This window comes from Esox lucius, chromosome 15 (assembly GCF_011004845.1).
Source record: "Esox lucius isolate fEsoLuc1 chromosome 15, fEsoLuc1.pri, whole genome shotgun sequence".
Classification (NCBI taxonomy): domain Eukaryota; kingdom Metazoa; phylum Chordata; class Actinopteri; order Esociformes; family Esocidae; genus Esox; species Esox lucius.
The window spans coordinates 16,017,127-16,031,269 of NC_047583.1; the positions used below are offsets into that span (position 1 = coordinate 16,017,127).

Here is a 14,143-nt window from a genome sequence, read left to right on the forward strand (position 1 = left end):
GAAAGCTCAATTTAACTATTTAAGAAATTTGCATCGGACTGGAAGTGTACAGAAACATTTTACTATCTCTCCAAGTATAGCCTTCGATTTTGCATTTTTTGTATGTTTATTGATAGCATAACTTAAGATATTTAGTAAAACTAAAATGCATCTTGCCATTTCCGAAATGCCAACAAATAAAAAGGTACCTCTGGTAATAGAGTTTCATAGGAGGATGTCTTAACTTGGGCAGAAGACACCTTTTTAGTGTTACTGTGTGGTTAAGTTACATTATTGAAACACTCCCAAAGTTTATTCCAGTGAAACTTAAACTTCCCTGGCAAATCTTTTGTCTACTTTATTCTCTTTTAATGTGTGTACCATTCTCACCACACTATACAAGTGCCTAATATCAGACTCATTTTATACACAAAAAACCCTAAAACAAATAGTTAAATACTTTAATCATTAAATCTAAAACACAAAGCATGTACACTAACATTTTTTTTAATTCCTCTCACAGGAAGACCACTTGATAAAGAACACGTCATTGTTTTTAAAGACGTTTTAAGTAAGCTGCACAAGTCACATAAAAGGGAGACAGACAAAATGCTCTAAAACACGACAAATCACAATTTAAATCCACTAAATAAGAAAACCAATGGAATACAGATCAGATGTAGATTGGATGACACTGTTGCTGATTCAGATTCTTCCTGCAGGTTGGGCATGTCTGTGATATGGCAAGTGATTCACATATACATATGTTGCAGAACAGGTGACCACACTGGGAAGACACAAGCGTTCTTCCACCATCAACTATCTAAGGGATGAACAAGAAGCTTGTTTTAGGTATGCAATCACATTATTTACTTCAAACAAAAGCCAGTTACCTATGCTCTGCCTGAAGTAGAAACTGAGCCTTTGATTTACCTCTCCATATGTGTCCATACAAATGGGACAGTTGATGGTTTCTGAAGATCTGTGAACAACAGAAACCAAGTATTTTAACCACATCTGTACCTTATGTATTGTTATAACTGGCCAGATTATAGAGGGATAAGATGGGTGGTCTGACCTTGCCATTCTGCTGGGTGACTGGGCAGCGGTCACTGGACTGTCAGGAACAATGACAGCCTCCTCTTCTTCATCACTGCTCAGGACGTATTGTTCCGGGTCATGTCTTTGCCAGCACTTTGGATCTTGTTTTAGATTAACATGTAAGACATTCAACACTGGCCCCAACATTTTCCTCAAATTATTTATCTAAATGATAATGATATTCAGGGAAAAACTCACCTTCATCTATAATCTGTAATGGTACCACAAATACAAAACCGCAGATGAGAATCTTAAAATCAGACATACATTAGTGATAGGGAAAATATCAAGTCACGTATCATGGCAAATACTGTATGATTTGGAAAACGGTAGTTGTACCAGCACCAAACTCAAAATAATTTCTTTAAAACTTGCTGTCTATCTTTTAAAATAGGGAATCAATTCATTTCCAGGTCTTCCATGACTGATCAAAACATTTACTCATTGCTCTCAAATCTCTAAAGCAGACACTGATTTTATTGCATTTCAACTTTGTTCACCATACAGTATCTAATTACAACACAGATGTTATTGTATTGGCACTTAAGTAGTGATAATGTTGTATTCTGGTTCTTGGCCTTAAAATACATGTTAAGTCCTAATTAAATGTGTTATGCTAATTTCGGATTGGCACCCACCACTACTGAATTACTGTTGTTGGTGAGATCAACAGACATGTTGGTGAGGTCCACAAAAGATGACGTAAAAACCTCATTGGTCAAATCAACAATTTCCTGTCCCGCAACCAGCTCATCTGTCAAAAAAAGTCACAGACACAATCACACCAGCATATACCGACAACGAAGGCTGTACAATATAGGCCTATCACACTGCTCTCCAGACTCCATGGCATAAGGCGTTGCGCCTGTTAAAGCATTTACCTGTATTGGTATCAGGAAACTCCATTGTATCCTGCACAGCCTAGACGCATAATATTAGTGTCAAATGATGCAGTCATTTTCTAAAGTAGCGGTTACTGACGTTAGTACCTTGGTTTAAATTTTGTTCAACGCTAGCTAGAGGTGAGCTGTTAGGTTACTTGTAGCGCTGGTTCTTAAAACCAACACTGGGGATGAACTACGTACAGTTGCCTAGCCTACATGTACCTTTCAAATCAAAAAGTAAATGTTTAATGCCGAGCTAACGGTAGCTAGCTTAATTTGTTTTATTAAAAGCAGCCATGTATACAATTTGATTGTAATATTAGTACCGTACATTTAAAAAATAATTGTGTTGGTTACCTTTCTTGAAAGGTACAGACTTGAGCTACTTTCCGGCTCAACTGACATTCAACAGCCACTCCGTACCAGATAAGTGCAGAAAATACCTATTAGCCAAACAAAGCATCTCCTAAGAGCACATCAAATTTAAACACGCTGTTACGTATCGCCTGATGTCATTCATTTGAATAAATGGACGGATTACGTCCTCGATTTCAGTGTCTAAACTACATACGTTTTTTTCAACCAGCATGCCCTGGTTGAACAACACAATTTAAACCCCGTAATTTTTACATTTGGAACAATCATTGTGTTTAATCAAAGAAGAATAAAATCAGTGGGCCAGTTGCTCTCAAGTAAAACATGTGTACTCATCATCCTGCCCAGGGTGCCATCTAGTGGCTCAGCCTTCCGAGTTTATCTTCCAAAGTGGAGCATGATTGAGGGATGAAGAATCAAGGCATATCTGTATATCTAGCTTTCCTTGTTTCTTGACAGTAACCATATTACTTATCCAGTCTGTAGGCTGTGTAAATCTGTGGTGGATGTCATGTGGCCAGCTGCTTTGTATTTTTGAAGTTGAGCTTTCACAGCTGCTTTCTGACAACTGGTACATTGCTCAATGCACGCTGGACTCACTGAGTTAGGTCCAACTTAAAGTGGACTTCACCATGAAATTACGCACCCAGTGTGTTAAGGACATCATTGTATTTGCAGAGGAGTGACTCTTTGTTTAGGGGCATTGTCTTTAATTATTAAGATCTGCTGAGATGGTGAAGGCAATACACCAGAGGTGCCTACATGTGAACCCTAACAGTAAATGCTGTTGACTAGCCTCTACTATTTTCAAACTCAAGGGTGTGTTTCTTACCACACACACCAAACTCTTGTCACAAACAGACCTAAAAAAGTCATCAGCTGACTTTTGTGAGTTTATCTCTAAGCACAGGTTTTATTTTGACTTAAGGCTCATATCATTTCATGTGGCCTCTTAAATCTAGCTGGTATTGTTATGGTTTATTATTAGGTTGCAGAGTGACGTACTACTTTTCCCTTTCAGCCCTCACTGACACTTTGCACTCATTAACATAGACGTATGTTAGTGCTGTTCACATCACCTGTACTCGTTTCAGTGGTGCACTTCACCCTGCTGAGATTCATGCAGACCCTTGCGAAGTGATCGGCCGTGTTACAGGATTGTCAAGTGTTCCCATAGTCTGGACAGTGGTCTTTTCCAGGTCTATGACCGACAGGAAAGAACGTAGACATCTCCGATGTCTTTTCTCTCCGGCTAGCCAGATTAGACGCGGAATACACTTATACTAAGGCTAAATATGGCAGCTAGAGTCTTGACTAGAACCAAAACATTTCATCATATTACTTGATTACTAGCCTCTTCACTGGCTTTCTGATACAACCAAGGCTGATTTCAAGGGTTTTAAAAAACGACAGAGTATTGGGCCTACATGAACTCATTCTTGTCTCTCTGAATGGATTCTGCTGTACATACCTATAGTATGTTACTTTAACAAGACGCAGGCCTTCATTTCCTCACGTTTCTGAACAAACAGCTAGAGACTTTCTCCTAAAGAACTAATTTTGTTAAGGAAATCTGATTTAGCTATTTTTGTTAGGGATGCAGACTGTCAGTCTTTCAGTCATTATTGGATGCTGCTTATCATCAGTGATATCCCGCTGCTCTGATGTCTGGCCTGAACAATCTGGAGATTGTTTTGACCAACTCGTTGTTGAAATGTTTTAATCTGTAGTACCCCGATAACTGGGAATATACCCAGATTCTTCACACCCTAATGAGTATTTCTCAAATGCCATTTACCACTTTACATGGCTTTTTTACTATAAGCCGATCTGTTATGTATTTACATAAATTTGCATGGTGGCTTATAGAATGGGGGGAGTCACCAGCAATTAAACTAACTACTTCACAGAAGACATTTTCCATATCAAGTCTCTATTGTGTTATTCCAATAAAATATATTTTTATTTTATTAGTAATGTACACCGATCAGCCATTACATTATGACCACTGACAGGTGAAGTGTATAACACTGATAATCTCGTTATCATGGCACCTGTCATTGGGAGGGATATATTAGGCAGCAAGTGAACATTCTGTCCTCAAAGTTGATGTGTTAGAAGCAGGAAAAATGGACAAGCGTAAGGATCTGACCGACTTTGACCAGGTCCAAATTGTGATGGCTAGACGACTGGGTCAGAGCATCTCCAAAACCACAACCCTTGTGGGGTGTTCCCGGTCTGCAGTGGTCAGTACCTATCAAAAGTGGTCCAAGGCAGGAAAAGTGGTGAACCGGTCATGGGCAGCCAAAGCTCATTGATGCACGTGGGGAGCGAAGGATGGCCCGTGTGGCCCAATCCAACAGACAAGCTACTGTAGCTCAAATGGCTGATAAATGCTGGTACTGATAGAAAGGTGTCAGAACACAGTGCATCACAGTTTGTTGCATATGGGGCTGCGTAGCCACACACCAGTCAGGGTGCCTATGCTGACCCCTGTCCACTGCTGAAAGCGCCTACAATGGGTACGTGAGCATCAGAACTGGACCACGGAGCAATGGAAGAAGGTGGCCTGGTGTGATGAATCACATTTTCTTTTACGTCACATGGATGTCTGGGTGCGTGTGAATCGCTTGCTTGGAGAACACATGGCATCAGGATGCACTATGGGAAGAAGGCAAGCCGGCGGAGTCAGTGTGATGCTTTGGGCAATGTTCTGCTGGGAAACCTTGGGTCCTGCCATTCATGTGGATGTTACTGACATGTACCACCTACCTGAGTAGTGTTGCAGACCATGTGCACCCTTTCATGTTAATGGTAGTCCCTGACGGCATCGGCCTCTTTCAGCAGGATAATGGACTCTGCCACAAAGCAAAAATGGTTCAAGAAATGGTTTGAGGAACACAAGTTCAAGGTGTTGACTTGGCCTCCAAATTCACCAGATCTCAATCCAATCAAGCATCTGTAGTATGTGCTGAACAAACAGGTCCAATCCATGGGGGCTTCACCTCACAACTTACAGGACTTAACACTTGTAGATCCAAGTTGCAATCACTCCCAAAAAACTCCCAACATGCTACGAAGAGAAATGCTCATCTTAGATAGAGATGTGCACATACTGCCAATTCGTTCTGCTACTCATCACTGGTTTGCTCAACCAGGAAGAGAAGAACACATTCACCAGCAAACAACCATGATCAGGCTTTCAGGTTCCCAGCCAACCACAAGGAGTTGCCGGGGTGCCACCTTTAGAAACCCCCCCGCAAAAGAACAATTTAACCTAAATTAAAAAGGTTTATTCCTCTAATATTTTAAGTGTAACATCAAGCTTATAAACAACAATAACTTTTTTTTATAGCCTTTTCCCTCATCTTTACCTAGTGGTCCAATAATTCTGGTGAGCACTGTAGTGTGGTGAATGTAAGAATGTAAGCATGATGTGAGCTACCAATTCAATGATAGCTAAAAAACAAACTGTAAGGAAAAAACACAGTTAGTGTATGTAGGTTGGCTGTTTTAATATACCAGGGTCTAAATAACACAATTCATTTTTAATGTTGCATTTGTACATGCTACCATGCTCTTGATTACAGGAATAGCCTTAAAAAAGTAAATACATTTTATACCGGTTATATAAAATTAGGATTTCCCAAATTCTCAGGGCCAACATATTTGATGATAGATATAGGTTAATGTCTAGGCCTTGAGAAATGTCTTCTGGGACACAGTGTCAGGGGCCTCCTGCTGGACCTGACGCTCCAAGCTTCGCTCCAAATCTGCCCAGTGCTTTTCCTCTAGTGTGTGCTACATGCACATAGAAACACACAGGGATGCATGTATGTTATCTTTTGAACATCTAGCAAATCCAAACACAGGTGGAAGAGTTAACATTTCTGCTTACCTTCCTGTGATTCCAGCTCTTTAGGGCTTCTGAGGCAGATTTCTCAATAGTGTTGGCTTTTGTTTTCTCACTCTGCTTCAGCTTCTGGCGCTCCTGCTTCTTCTCCTCCAGTCTCCTCTGCAAGGCCACCACCCTCTCGTCCTCATGTACTCCCCACCGCAGCTCCTGCCTGGCTCTTTTCTCCTCCTGCCTGCCTCACGCCATAAGCATATCAGGACACATCTCAAGCGTGTGTTGTGCATGCTTGCCAGGTGTACAAGTGTCTCAGTTGTTCTCACCTGCGAATAGCAGCCTGTCCCTGGGCTGCCCTGTGAAGGGAGATGGTGTCCAGCTGCTCCAGCAGGAGTTGCTCCCTGCCCTGCTTGTCCCCCAGGATGCGCTCCCTCCTGTCCTGCTGCTCCCTCTGCTCCGCATCCCTCAGTAGGGACAAACGTTCCCGCAGCTCAGCTAGGGACATCTCCCCAAGCAGGTCATGTCCTGCTGTCTGACACCGGGATAGGTCAGAATACAGTATATAGTTTGTCATAAAAGTCCTACTCTTCCTGACAGAACCAACGTAAATGCTTGTACACTGTGTTGTGTGAGCAAGATCCATTTCCCTGCTCACCTCTGTTTCATCCACAAACTTGTGCTTGATAAGTGGAACAGACTCAATGGCCCGAATCTGACTGATGATTTCAAACTTCCTGCTCAGCTCTGCCTGTGCTTCTTCCAGAGCCTGGCGAAGGAGTTCCTGACTCTGCTCTGACACTTCTTTTACTGAAACACAGACAAACACAAAAACACACAGACATAAGACCCAAGTTCTGTTGTCCCACAGCATCAAAGCCAATGTAATAACTATTGATGAGAAAGGGTATATTGTGTGAACAGGTGGTGATGTAATTATATACAGTTTAGTCACCTATACGCTTTTTAAACTCATGCAGTTTCCTTTTAGCTGCTTTTGAGTTTTTGTGTCCATCTGCCACCTGTTGCACCAGGTCTCTCATCTCTTTCTCTTCCTGTAACCGCTTGTTTGCATATCTCTGCATCAGCTTGGCAGTCTGGAACCAATCATAAATCAAGACAGGCTCAATCAAAGGCACTAATAGACGGGAACATAATAAAGCAAATTACCTTTTTTTCGATTAAAGAGATAATACTACTTAAAAACTAATAATGAACTCCATTAACACACACTTCTTCCTTTTTCAGCAGTGCAGTCTTCTGGTTGCACTCAGTGATGCGTGTGCGGGCTAGTGCAGCCTCCTCGTAACTGATGCGGCCCTCCAGGCGCCTGCGTTCAACCTGGGCCAGCTCCTCCTGGAGGTCCTGGTCGCGCATCTCCCTCTGCCACTTCAGGAATGAAGAGGGCTCACCAGCCCCCTCCACCAACTGCTCCATTCTGTGTTATAGTAAAACACAGCACACGTGGGGATTCATTTCTGGAATATAGTGGCACACCTGATATGAGGCATGCATTATATTGTGTTGTACCTGCGCAGCTCTTCCTCCACCTGGCGATTATACAGAGCTCCTTCTCGCAGGATAGCCGTGGTGTTAAGCCTGATGGGCAGGTTGTTAGTCTATTGGAAATAGAAATACACATTGATATAAATACAGCCCACAATCAAAGGTGTGTCAATGGCCCTATATTCCTTCTGTATAATTTATCATGCCCACTACCTTATGGGTGGCTGGGGATCCAGAGGTGTAGACTGAATCAAACTTGCATTGGGTGTCATGGCTTTGCACAATCTGGGAGATGACACTCTGGAAATCAGACAGCACCATATGTTTCAGTATGGACTGAGTGAGGATAGACAGAAAACAAATCTTAAAACCGCAAATATTTTGTACCTTTTACAGGGATCATTCAACTACCCACCTTAGTGCGCTCTGACTTCAGTGTGTTTGCGCACTTGAACTGTTGAGTGTTTGCCTCATAAAGGACATGCTGTGGGCAGAAAGGAAAACAGGGGGTTATTGAATTCATGAATGCAGGAACAGAGCTCCATGTATTAAAATGACATACCAGAAACAATATACCTCTGCCTTCTGACGGTTCCTCTGCTTGATTTCCTCCAAATTCTGCTTCTCTTTTGGAGTTCTGTAGGTGCTGGTTGGTACCTAGGAAACAATAAGCAGTGATGCCTATGAAGGTTACAATAAAATAAATAATATTCTTATATTGTGTCAAATACATTCCAACTTTATAAAAATATAAAAAGGCCACCATTGCTTTTGTGTATGTTTGATGCAAGTGTCATTGAGCAACATGGTATGCAGCATACTCGTTCACTGTCATACTCGTTCACTGTCAGCATACTCGTTCACCATTTCCATCAAACCATCTACGGTTCTAGTTGTATGCTTGCACCACACAGAACCCACCACAACTGACTCTGCAACTGACGCAATGCTCCAAGGACATCTAAGGATTTTGGTGGAAATGAATGTCCAGGGGATATCAAAAGTCTACACACCCTTATTGATAATTCAGCTTTTGTTTCTATAAAGATTGAAGTCAAGGCAAATTACCTTTAATAAGTTACCAACAATATTTATATCCTGACCAGAGTCTCTGTCCCCACTGAAGAGAAGCAACCCCATAACATGATGCTGCTGTCACCATGCTTTGCATTAGAATTAGAATTACATCTTTTGGAATTAAGACCAACATTTTCTACCTTGACTTGAATGTTATATTTGTGTTAGAAAATGGCACCCGTCTTGCCACCCTACCCCCCATCTCAGACCGACAAAAGGTTATAAAAGGCAAGGCGAGTCCAGTTCCTGTAAGAAAATCCTGAAGCCCCTTTAAGATTCATGTTGGTCTCTTGGTAGTCTTCAGTATCAGCTTTCACTTTGCTAGCCATCTCCGATCTTTGCACAGTCCTGGTGGTGCCATCTTGCCTTCACTTCTTACCAATGGTCTCCACAGTGTTTCTGATCTATACCCTTAAACAATACAATCCTGTAGATCTTTTGTTAGCTTCTTATGTGGAATAGCTTACTCTGCAGTATACAACCAAGAAACATTCCAGGAAATCCCACGGCAACATCTGATTTTCTTTAGGGTTAACCAGGATCACTTCAATAGTTGTCAGGTGACAGAAAATTACATTTATATATGATTTGGTTAAATCAGAACAATTACGACCCCCATTATACAAAATGTTATCTACTGTACATCTGGTGCACCAAAATGCAATGATGATTTAGGTGTTATCCAGGTAAAATAATAATAAAAGTGTTTATATTTCAACTCTGGTAGCTTATGGTCAAACAGAAACTGTAAACGAACCACATGGGTTTTTTTCTCCTGTGGGGGGACGGGCAAGGGTACAGGGAGAGGGCGAGATTTGGGTTTGGTAAGTGAAAATTCCTGTGGCTTAGTAGTTTCCTTGGTGGTTTTCTTGACTTGACTCTCTCCTGACATTCTGGACACCTGCTGAGCCATTAGAATCTCAATCTCAGGGCGCCACCTAGTGGGTAAACATTGTATATATTAGAAAAAGTGGTAATGAAATATCTTTGTGTATAACTTACATTTCTTTTCGGAGCTGTACCTTAGTAGAGGTGCAATCCAGTTCTTCTCCACATAGGAGGCATCATAGATCTGACTCCATTCTCCTTGGATCCAGGTACTGAGGTTTGTGATGTTGAAGAAGAAACTCAGGAACTATTAAACCACAATTTACACCATAATTCACAGTCTAAGTACGTTTCATTGGTGAATAGACAGAAAACATTTTTACACTACAAAAAGTAACCCCCAGTTTACAGTGCTACGAAAAAGGGTTTTCGGACACATTGATTTTCCCTTACCATAAATTACTGGTTCTCCGCAATAACTGCAACCAAATGCTTCCAGTAGTTTTTGATCAGTCTCTCACATCACAGTGGAAGAATTGTGTCCCACTCTCTCATAACCGCTTTAACATTTTTTGCTGCTCATTTTAGATCCAGCCATGACTTCTTAATTAGGTTTAGGTTTTACCATTAAAAAGGCAATTCCAAAACAAACGCCACCCCAAAAGAAACACTTCTTTCATTGTACAGACTCACTGGCATCTTGAGAAGTCTTGAAAAGTGCTTCCAAATGAGTTTTCACAAACATTATTTTACATTTTGAACAAAATACGTCATGTTATGTCTTGATGACAACCAAACAATACTTTCCACCGTATTGACCACTATATCAAATGTCAATCATGGTTGTAGTAATATAATATGTTGGGTATGCAAAAGGACCTGGAAGACTTGCTATCACTGAAAGAAACAAATTCTGAACTGTATTAGAGAATTGTTCAATCGAATGTCAGGCGTCTCATATGACCAGATTAGAGAGGGCACCTGGGTCATATAACATCTGCAGATCTAAAACACACAAACCTACATCAGAATGACTGAAAAGCAGTATATTGAACATTTTGGAATAACCAAGTCAATGGCTAGACCCAACCCATATTAAGATTTTTCCAAAGGACCTCAAACAAGTTCAGTTTTCAAAAACCTACAACTATCGCTTTGTGAAGCAGTTCTGCATGGAAGAGTTGGTTATTCTACAGCAATGTGAGAGAGATGAATCCACAACTACAGGAAACATGTGATTGTTGTTACTGCATGTAAAGAGGCAATTCATTGTATTTAACATTACTGGAAACAAAAAAAGTGATTGCATTGTTGGTGCCATTAAGCCACAGAAAATGTGTGTTTCTCACTTGATATATCTTTTTGATGTCAAGAGAGTTGACAATCTTGCTGAAGCACTGCAGTCCAAGGTCATCAAGAAGGAAAACGCTCAAGTAACAGATTACTTTACCAAACAAATGTAGCAAACATATAAGAGAACAATGGTCAGAACATTTATACAGGTATATCTGAAAGCATTATCTTTTAGAATTCTTGATGTCAGGAAATAATGTGATGAACTTACTTGCAAACTGGCTACGATCAGCCTTCAGTAAGCATTTTCCACACTGAGCATAAAAGACGTTGATGACCACATCCAATATTCTTTTATGCTCAATGCATCCATAAATTATGTCAAGTATAAATTTCTTATCCAACGGATCCAGGTTCTGGTATGAAAGACAAACTTATTTGAAACAGTATAACCTTATACATAGCTATATATGGTATAGAGAATGTTCATTATTTACTTTCCATATCTTTACTGTTTTACTTGTATGCTTCATAATAGACTCTGAAATGAATACATCACATACACATGACAACACATACACATCCTTTTATGTTACCTCCATATCCTTTGAAGCATTATCTATGAATTCCTCAACACATTGTTTGTCAGCATTAAACTGGTCAAGGAGCACAGTGGCTTCCTTGATGAGTGCTGCATATCCTTTTGCCATATTCTGCTGCACATACAAATTTGAGACAGAAACTGGCATTAAGGGAAAGAAAAATCCTGTCAATGGATAAGTAGGTGAAAGTGATGGGTGGATGCAGTGAGCTTTCGTTAGCTCCAGGGTGAAGTAAAAACGACAGACAAACCAACAGATATAATCTCTAACCTTTCTTGCGTGAACGTAACGAATTCCAAGCAGGGCAGCAAAACTTCTGCCGAAATACTCTGACTTATGGATCAAATTCCTAGCAACGTGGAACCCATTTTTTCTCAAGGTTAGTCGCTAGAAGCTTCAAAACAGCTCCAATGTTTGGTCGTTGCCAAGCAACTCACCGCTACAACCAGACAAACAGCAAAAACTACGTACGCGGGTGATTGATCATGAGTGACAAACAAACTCTCTATATAAACTACATTATAGTTTTTTCTATTATTATCATAATATTACATTGTGTTTCTACGTATAAAATGATTTGCCAAGATTCTAAAATTACAATTGGCGGTTTGCAGGCTGAATGGGTTTCAATACAGGTGTTGTGAACGTTCCTTGGGCTGATGGCCAAATGAGAATTCTACTCATGTGCTTCCTCATGCGAGATGTTGAAGATTTTGGTCTGCATTACTTTAAGCCGATAAAACGATTAAGACGATAACGAAAATCTAAAGAGGGCAAATAAATGGTAGCTAGCACTTTCCTTTTGATGTCATATGGCATCAACGTCAACTAGCTAGTTAATGTTGCGTGGAATCCACATCATTTTAGCTAGCCAACGTTAGCGTCACTAGATATTCTTGACGGAATTCGCTGGCTAATGTAACGAATGTCTGAACGTTGCTATCTTACAAACTTATATATAGACTTAGTATATTTGATAATATCATGATGATGGCAAAATTGTTCTCAAATATTAGCGTGCTTTGGCAATGTTGTCGTATTTCCAAGCCCCATATTGTAATTTAGATAGTAATTAAACCCGTTTAAACCATTAACCCCAGTTGAACTTCTGGTCATCAATATGGGTGCGGTGTTATTGACCATGGCAACAACGCCATGTAATGAATGAGTGAATGAGGTGCAATCCATGAATATGAAGAAATGTCTCAAAGAAATTTGAAAAAACTGGGCAAGTTGAAGATACATGCTTGGATGACTCAAAAAGCTGTCTGAACAGTACTAAGGTCAGTTCCTTGAAAGACAGAAGAATATCCAGTGAAGCGCTTGCTCAGTATTTGGCGAAGTCATCTAGCACCAAGAACACATTTGAGTTGGTTAAAGCTTCTACTTATCAGTTGAAGTGTCTACATTGGTGCCAGATTCATTTGAAAAATGCTGAGGCATCTCACAATATATCAATTACCTTTTGGAGACACAAAACAAAATAAATGTTTATTTTATAAGGTTATATAGTATTTCTCAAAGCAAAAATAGACTTCCCAAATAAATAGCTTGAAAAAAAATCCAGGTGTATGCAAACCTTTGACAGGAACAGTATACCAAAAAAAGAATTGTGAATTCATCATACGCAATCAAATTTTCAAGTAAATTTTGAAGGATAAATACAAATACATATACATATACATTATGTGCAAAAAGCTAGAACTCCAACTACGTTTATGTTGATATTTTGACATAAATACACACATCGTTTTTTTTTTTCAAAACATCAGATGGACAAGCAAGTCGGAACTCTACGATGTTGCAGAGTTTCCAAGTTGGAGTTACCAGGCTAAGCAAAGATCCTAGTTCCTAACAACCTGCCCCTCAACCACATCTCCATCCTTCTCCTGACCATATATGGAAACCTCCCATTCTCATCACATCCCCCGTCAACTCTGGCACAGCACCCTCTGGCTTAAAGAAGGTTAGAGTTTCTCGCCTCAAGAAACCATCACTTGACCACCCTGATATCCAAAACTAAAGAATAATATCCATTCTGTCTTGCTTTTCCAAAACACTTGACATTGCTATCTTCTCAGAATGATCTCCTCAACCCTAACCAGTCAGCCTTCAAAACAAATCACTGAACCAAGACTGTTCTCTGTGACACGTCGGCTCTTCGCACTGCCCTGGCGGTCTCTTCTCTGTTCTTAACATCCTGGCTCTGCCTGCTGCCTTCAATACTGTGATCCTCCTCAACAACCTCTCTGGGCTTGCGATCTCAGGTTCTCCACACCCTTGGATTGCATCCTACCTGGCAGGCTGTTCCTAACCAGGTAACGTGGGAGGACCAGTGTTAGAGCTGGTTTTCCCTAAGTATTGTTTCTAGGCTCCTCTCTATACATCTGTGGCAAAATCCTAGAGCTCTGGTCTTCTGACCTGAAAGTCGTCATTATTAGGCTTCTCCCAGTTCAGACTGGTTTTGAACAGTTCTGAGTTGTTTAAAATGTATTAAAGAATCAATTATTATGACACCATTGTGAGGAACTTGAAATCTCTGACCTGTGACTTCAGTGCTTTCAGGACAACTGGAGACTGAAAAAGAGGTGCTCCGGAATAAATTGTTTTACTACTCTGTTTCCAAAGAAGTTGGGATGCTGTGTAAAATG

The 14,143-nt window shown here is 40.5% G+C and overlaps 2 protein-coding genes and 1 long non-coding RNA gene across 7 annotated transcripts; 1 reads left to right on the top strand and 2 right to left on the bottom strand.

Moving 5' to 3' along the window:
- Positions 1–426: 426 nt before the first annotated feature.
- LOC105015581 (E3 ubiquitin-protein ligase RNF4) lies at positions 427–2,595 on the bottom strand. 2 transcript variants are annotated; one of them, XM_010878846.5, is made up of 7 exons: positions 2,322–2,595; positions 1,962–2,001; positions 1,719–1,834; positions 1,279–1,330; positions 1,058–1,181; positions 913–961; positions 427–802 (listed from the first exon to the last, which is right to left on the bottom strand). In XM_010878846.5, exons 1-7 carry the CDS (start codon positions 2,367–2,369, stop codon positions 653–655), a joined length of 579 nt encoding a protein of 192 aa, XP_010877148.2. In that variant the 5' UTR covers positions 2,370–2,595; the 3' UTR covers positions 427–652. The 2 variants fall into 2 exon arrangements, with proteins under 2 accessions (XP_010877148.2, XP_010877149.2); XM_010878847.5 differs by having other exon boundaries at positions 1,279–1,291; positions 2,322–2,575.
- A 3,277-nt stretch (positions 2,596–5,872) lies between these two features.
- Positions 5,873–11,905, bottom strand: cfap99 (cilia and flagella associated protein 99). 4 transcript variants are annotated; one of them, XM_020053900.2, is made up of 16 exons: positions 11,763–11,905; positions 11,487–11,603; positions 11,162–11,306; positions 10,947–11,041; positions 9,792–9,904; positions 9,527–9,707; positions 8,269–8,349; positions 8,108–8,176; positions 7,906–7,992; positions 7,717–7,805; positions 7,420–7,624; positions 7,142–7,283; positions 6,845–6,996; positions 6,516–6,721; positions 6,238–6,427; positions 5,873–6,140 (listed from the first exon to the last, which is right to left on the bottom strand). In XM_020053900.2, the coding sequence occupies exons 2-16, from the start codon at positions 11,598–11,600 to the stop codon at positions 6,033–6,035; spliced, it is 1,977 nt and encodes a 658-aa protein (XP_019909459.1). In that variant the 5' UTR covers positions 11,601–11,603; positions 11,763–11,905; the 3' UTR covers positions 5,873–6,032. The 4 variants fall into 4 exon arrangements, with proteins under 4 accessions (XP_019909459.1, XP_019909458.1, XP_010877199.2 ...); XM_020053899.2 differs by having other exon boundaries at positions 11,487–11,606; XM_010878897.3 differs by having other exon boundaries at positions 11,487–11,905.
- Positions 11,793–13,804, top strand: LOC109616648. Its single transcript, XR_002197886.2, has 3 exons — positions 11,793–11,871; positions 13,265–13,458; positions 13,574–13,804. It is a non-coding gene; the product is annotated as an uncharacterized LOC109616648 (long non-coding RNA).
- The last annotated feature ends 339 nt before the right edge of the window (positions 13,805–14,143 follow it).

Bases quoted from the DNA above. Each gene is read 5' to 3' on its own strand.
- LOC105015581 (XM_010878846.5), bottom strand. From the start codon at position 2,369: ATGTCAGTTGAGCCGGAAAGTAGCTCAAGTCTGTACCTTTCAAGAAAG. The intron at 2,002-2,321 runs GTAACCAACACA...TTATGCGTCTAG, and splicing joins GTCTGTACCTTTCAAGAAAG to GCTGTGCAGGATACAATGGA. The intron at 1,331-1,718 runs GTGGGTGCCAAT...TCTGATTTTAAG, and splicing joins ACAACAGTAATTCAGTAGTG to ATTCTCATCTGCGGTTTTGT.
- cfap99 (XM_010878897.3), bottom strand. From the start codon at position 11,639: ATGCCAGTTTCTGTCTCAAATTTGTATGTGCAGCAGAATATGGCAAAA. The intron at 8,177-8,268 runs GTATATTGTTTC...TTCTGCCCACAG, and splicing joins GGAACCGTCAGAAGGCAGAG to CATGTCCTTTATGAGGCAAA. The intron at 7,993-8,107 runs GTGGGTAGTTGA...TCTGATTTCCAG, and splicing joins TGAAGTCAGAGCGCACTAAG to AGTGTCATCTCCCAGATTGT.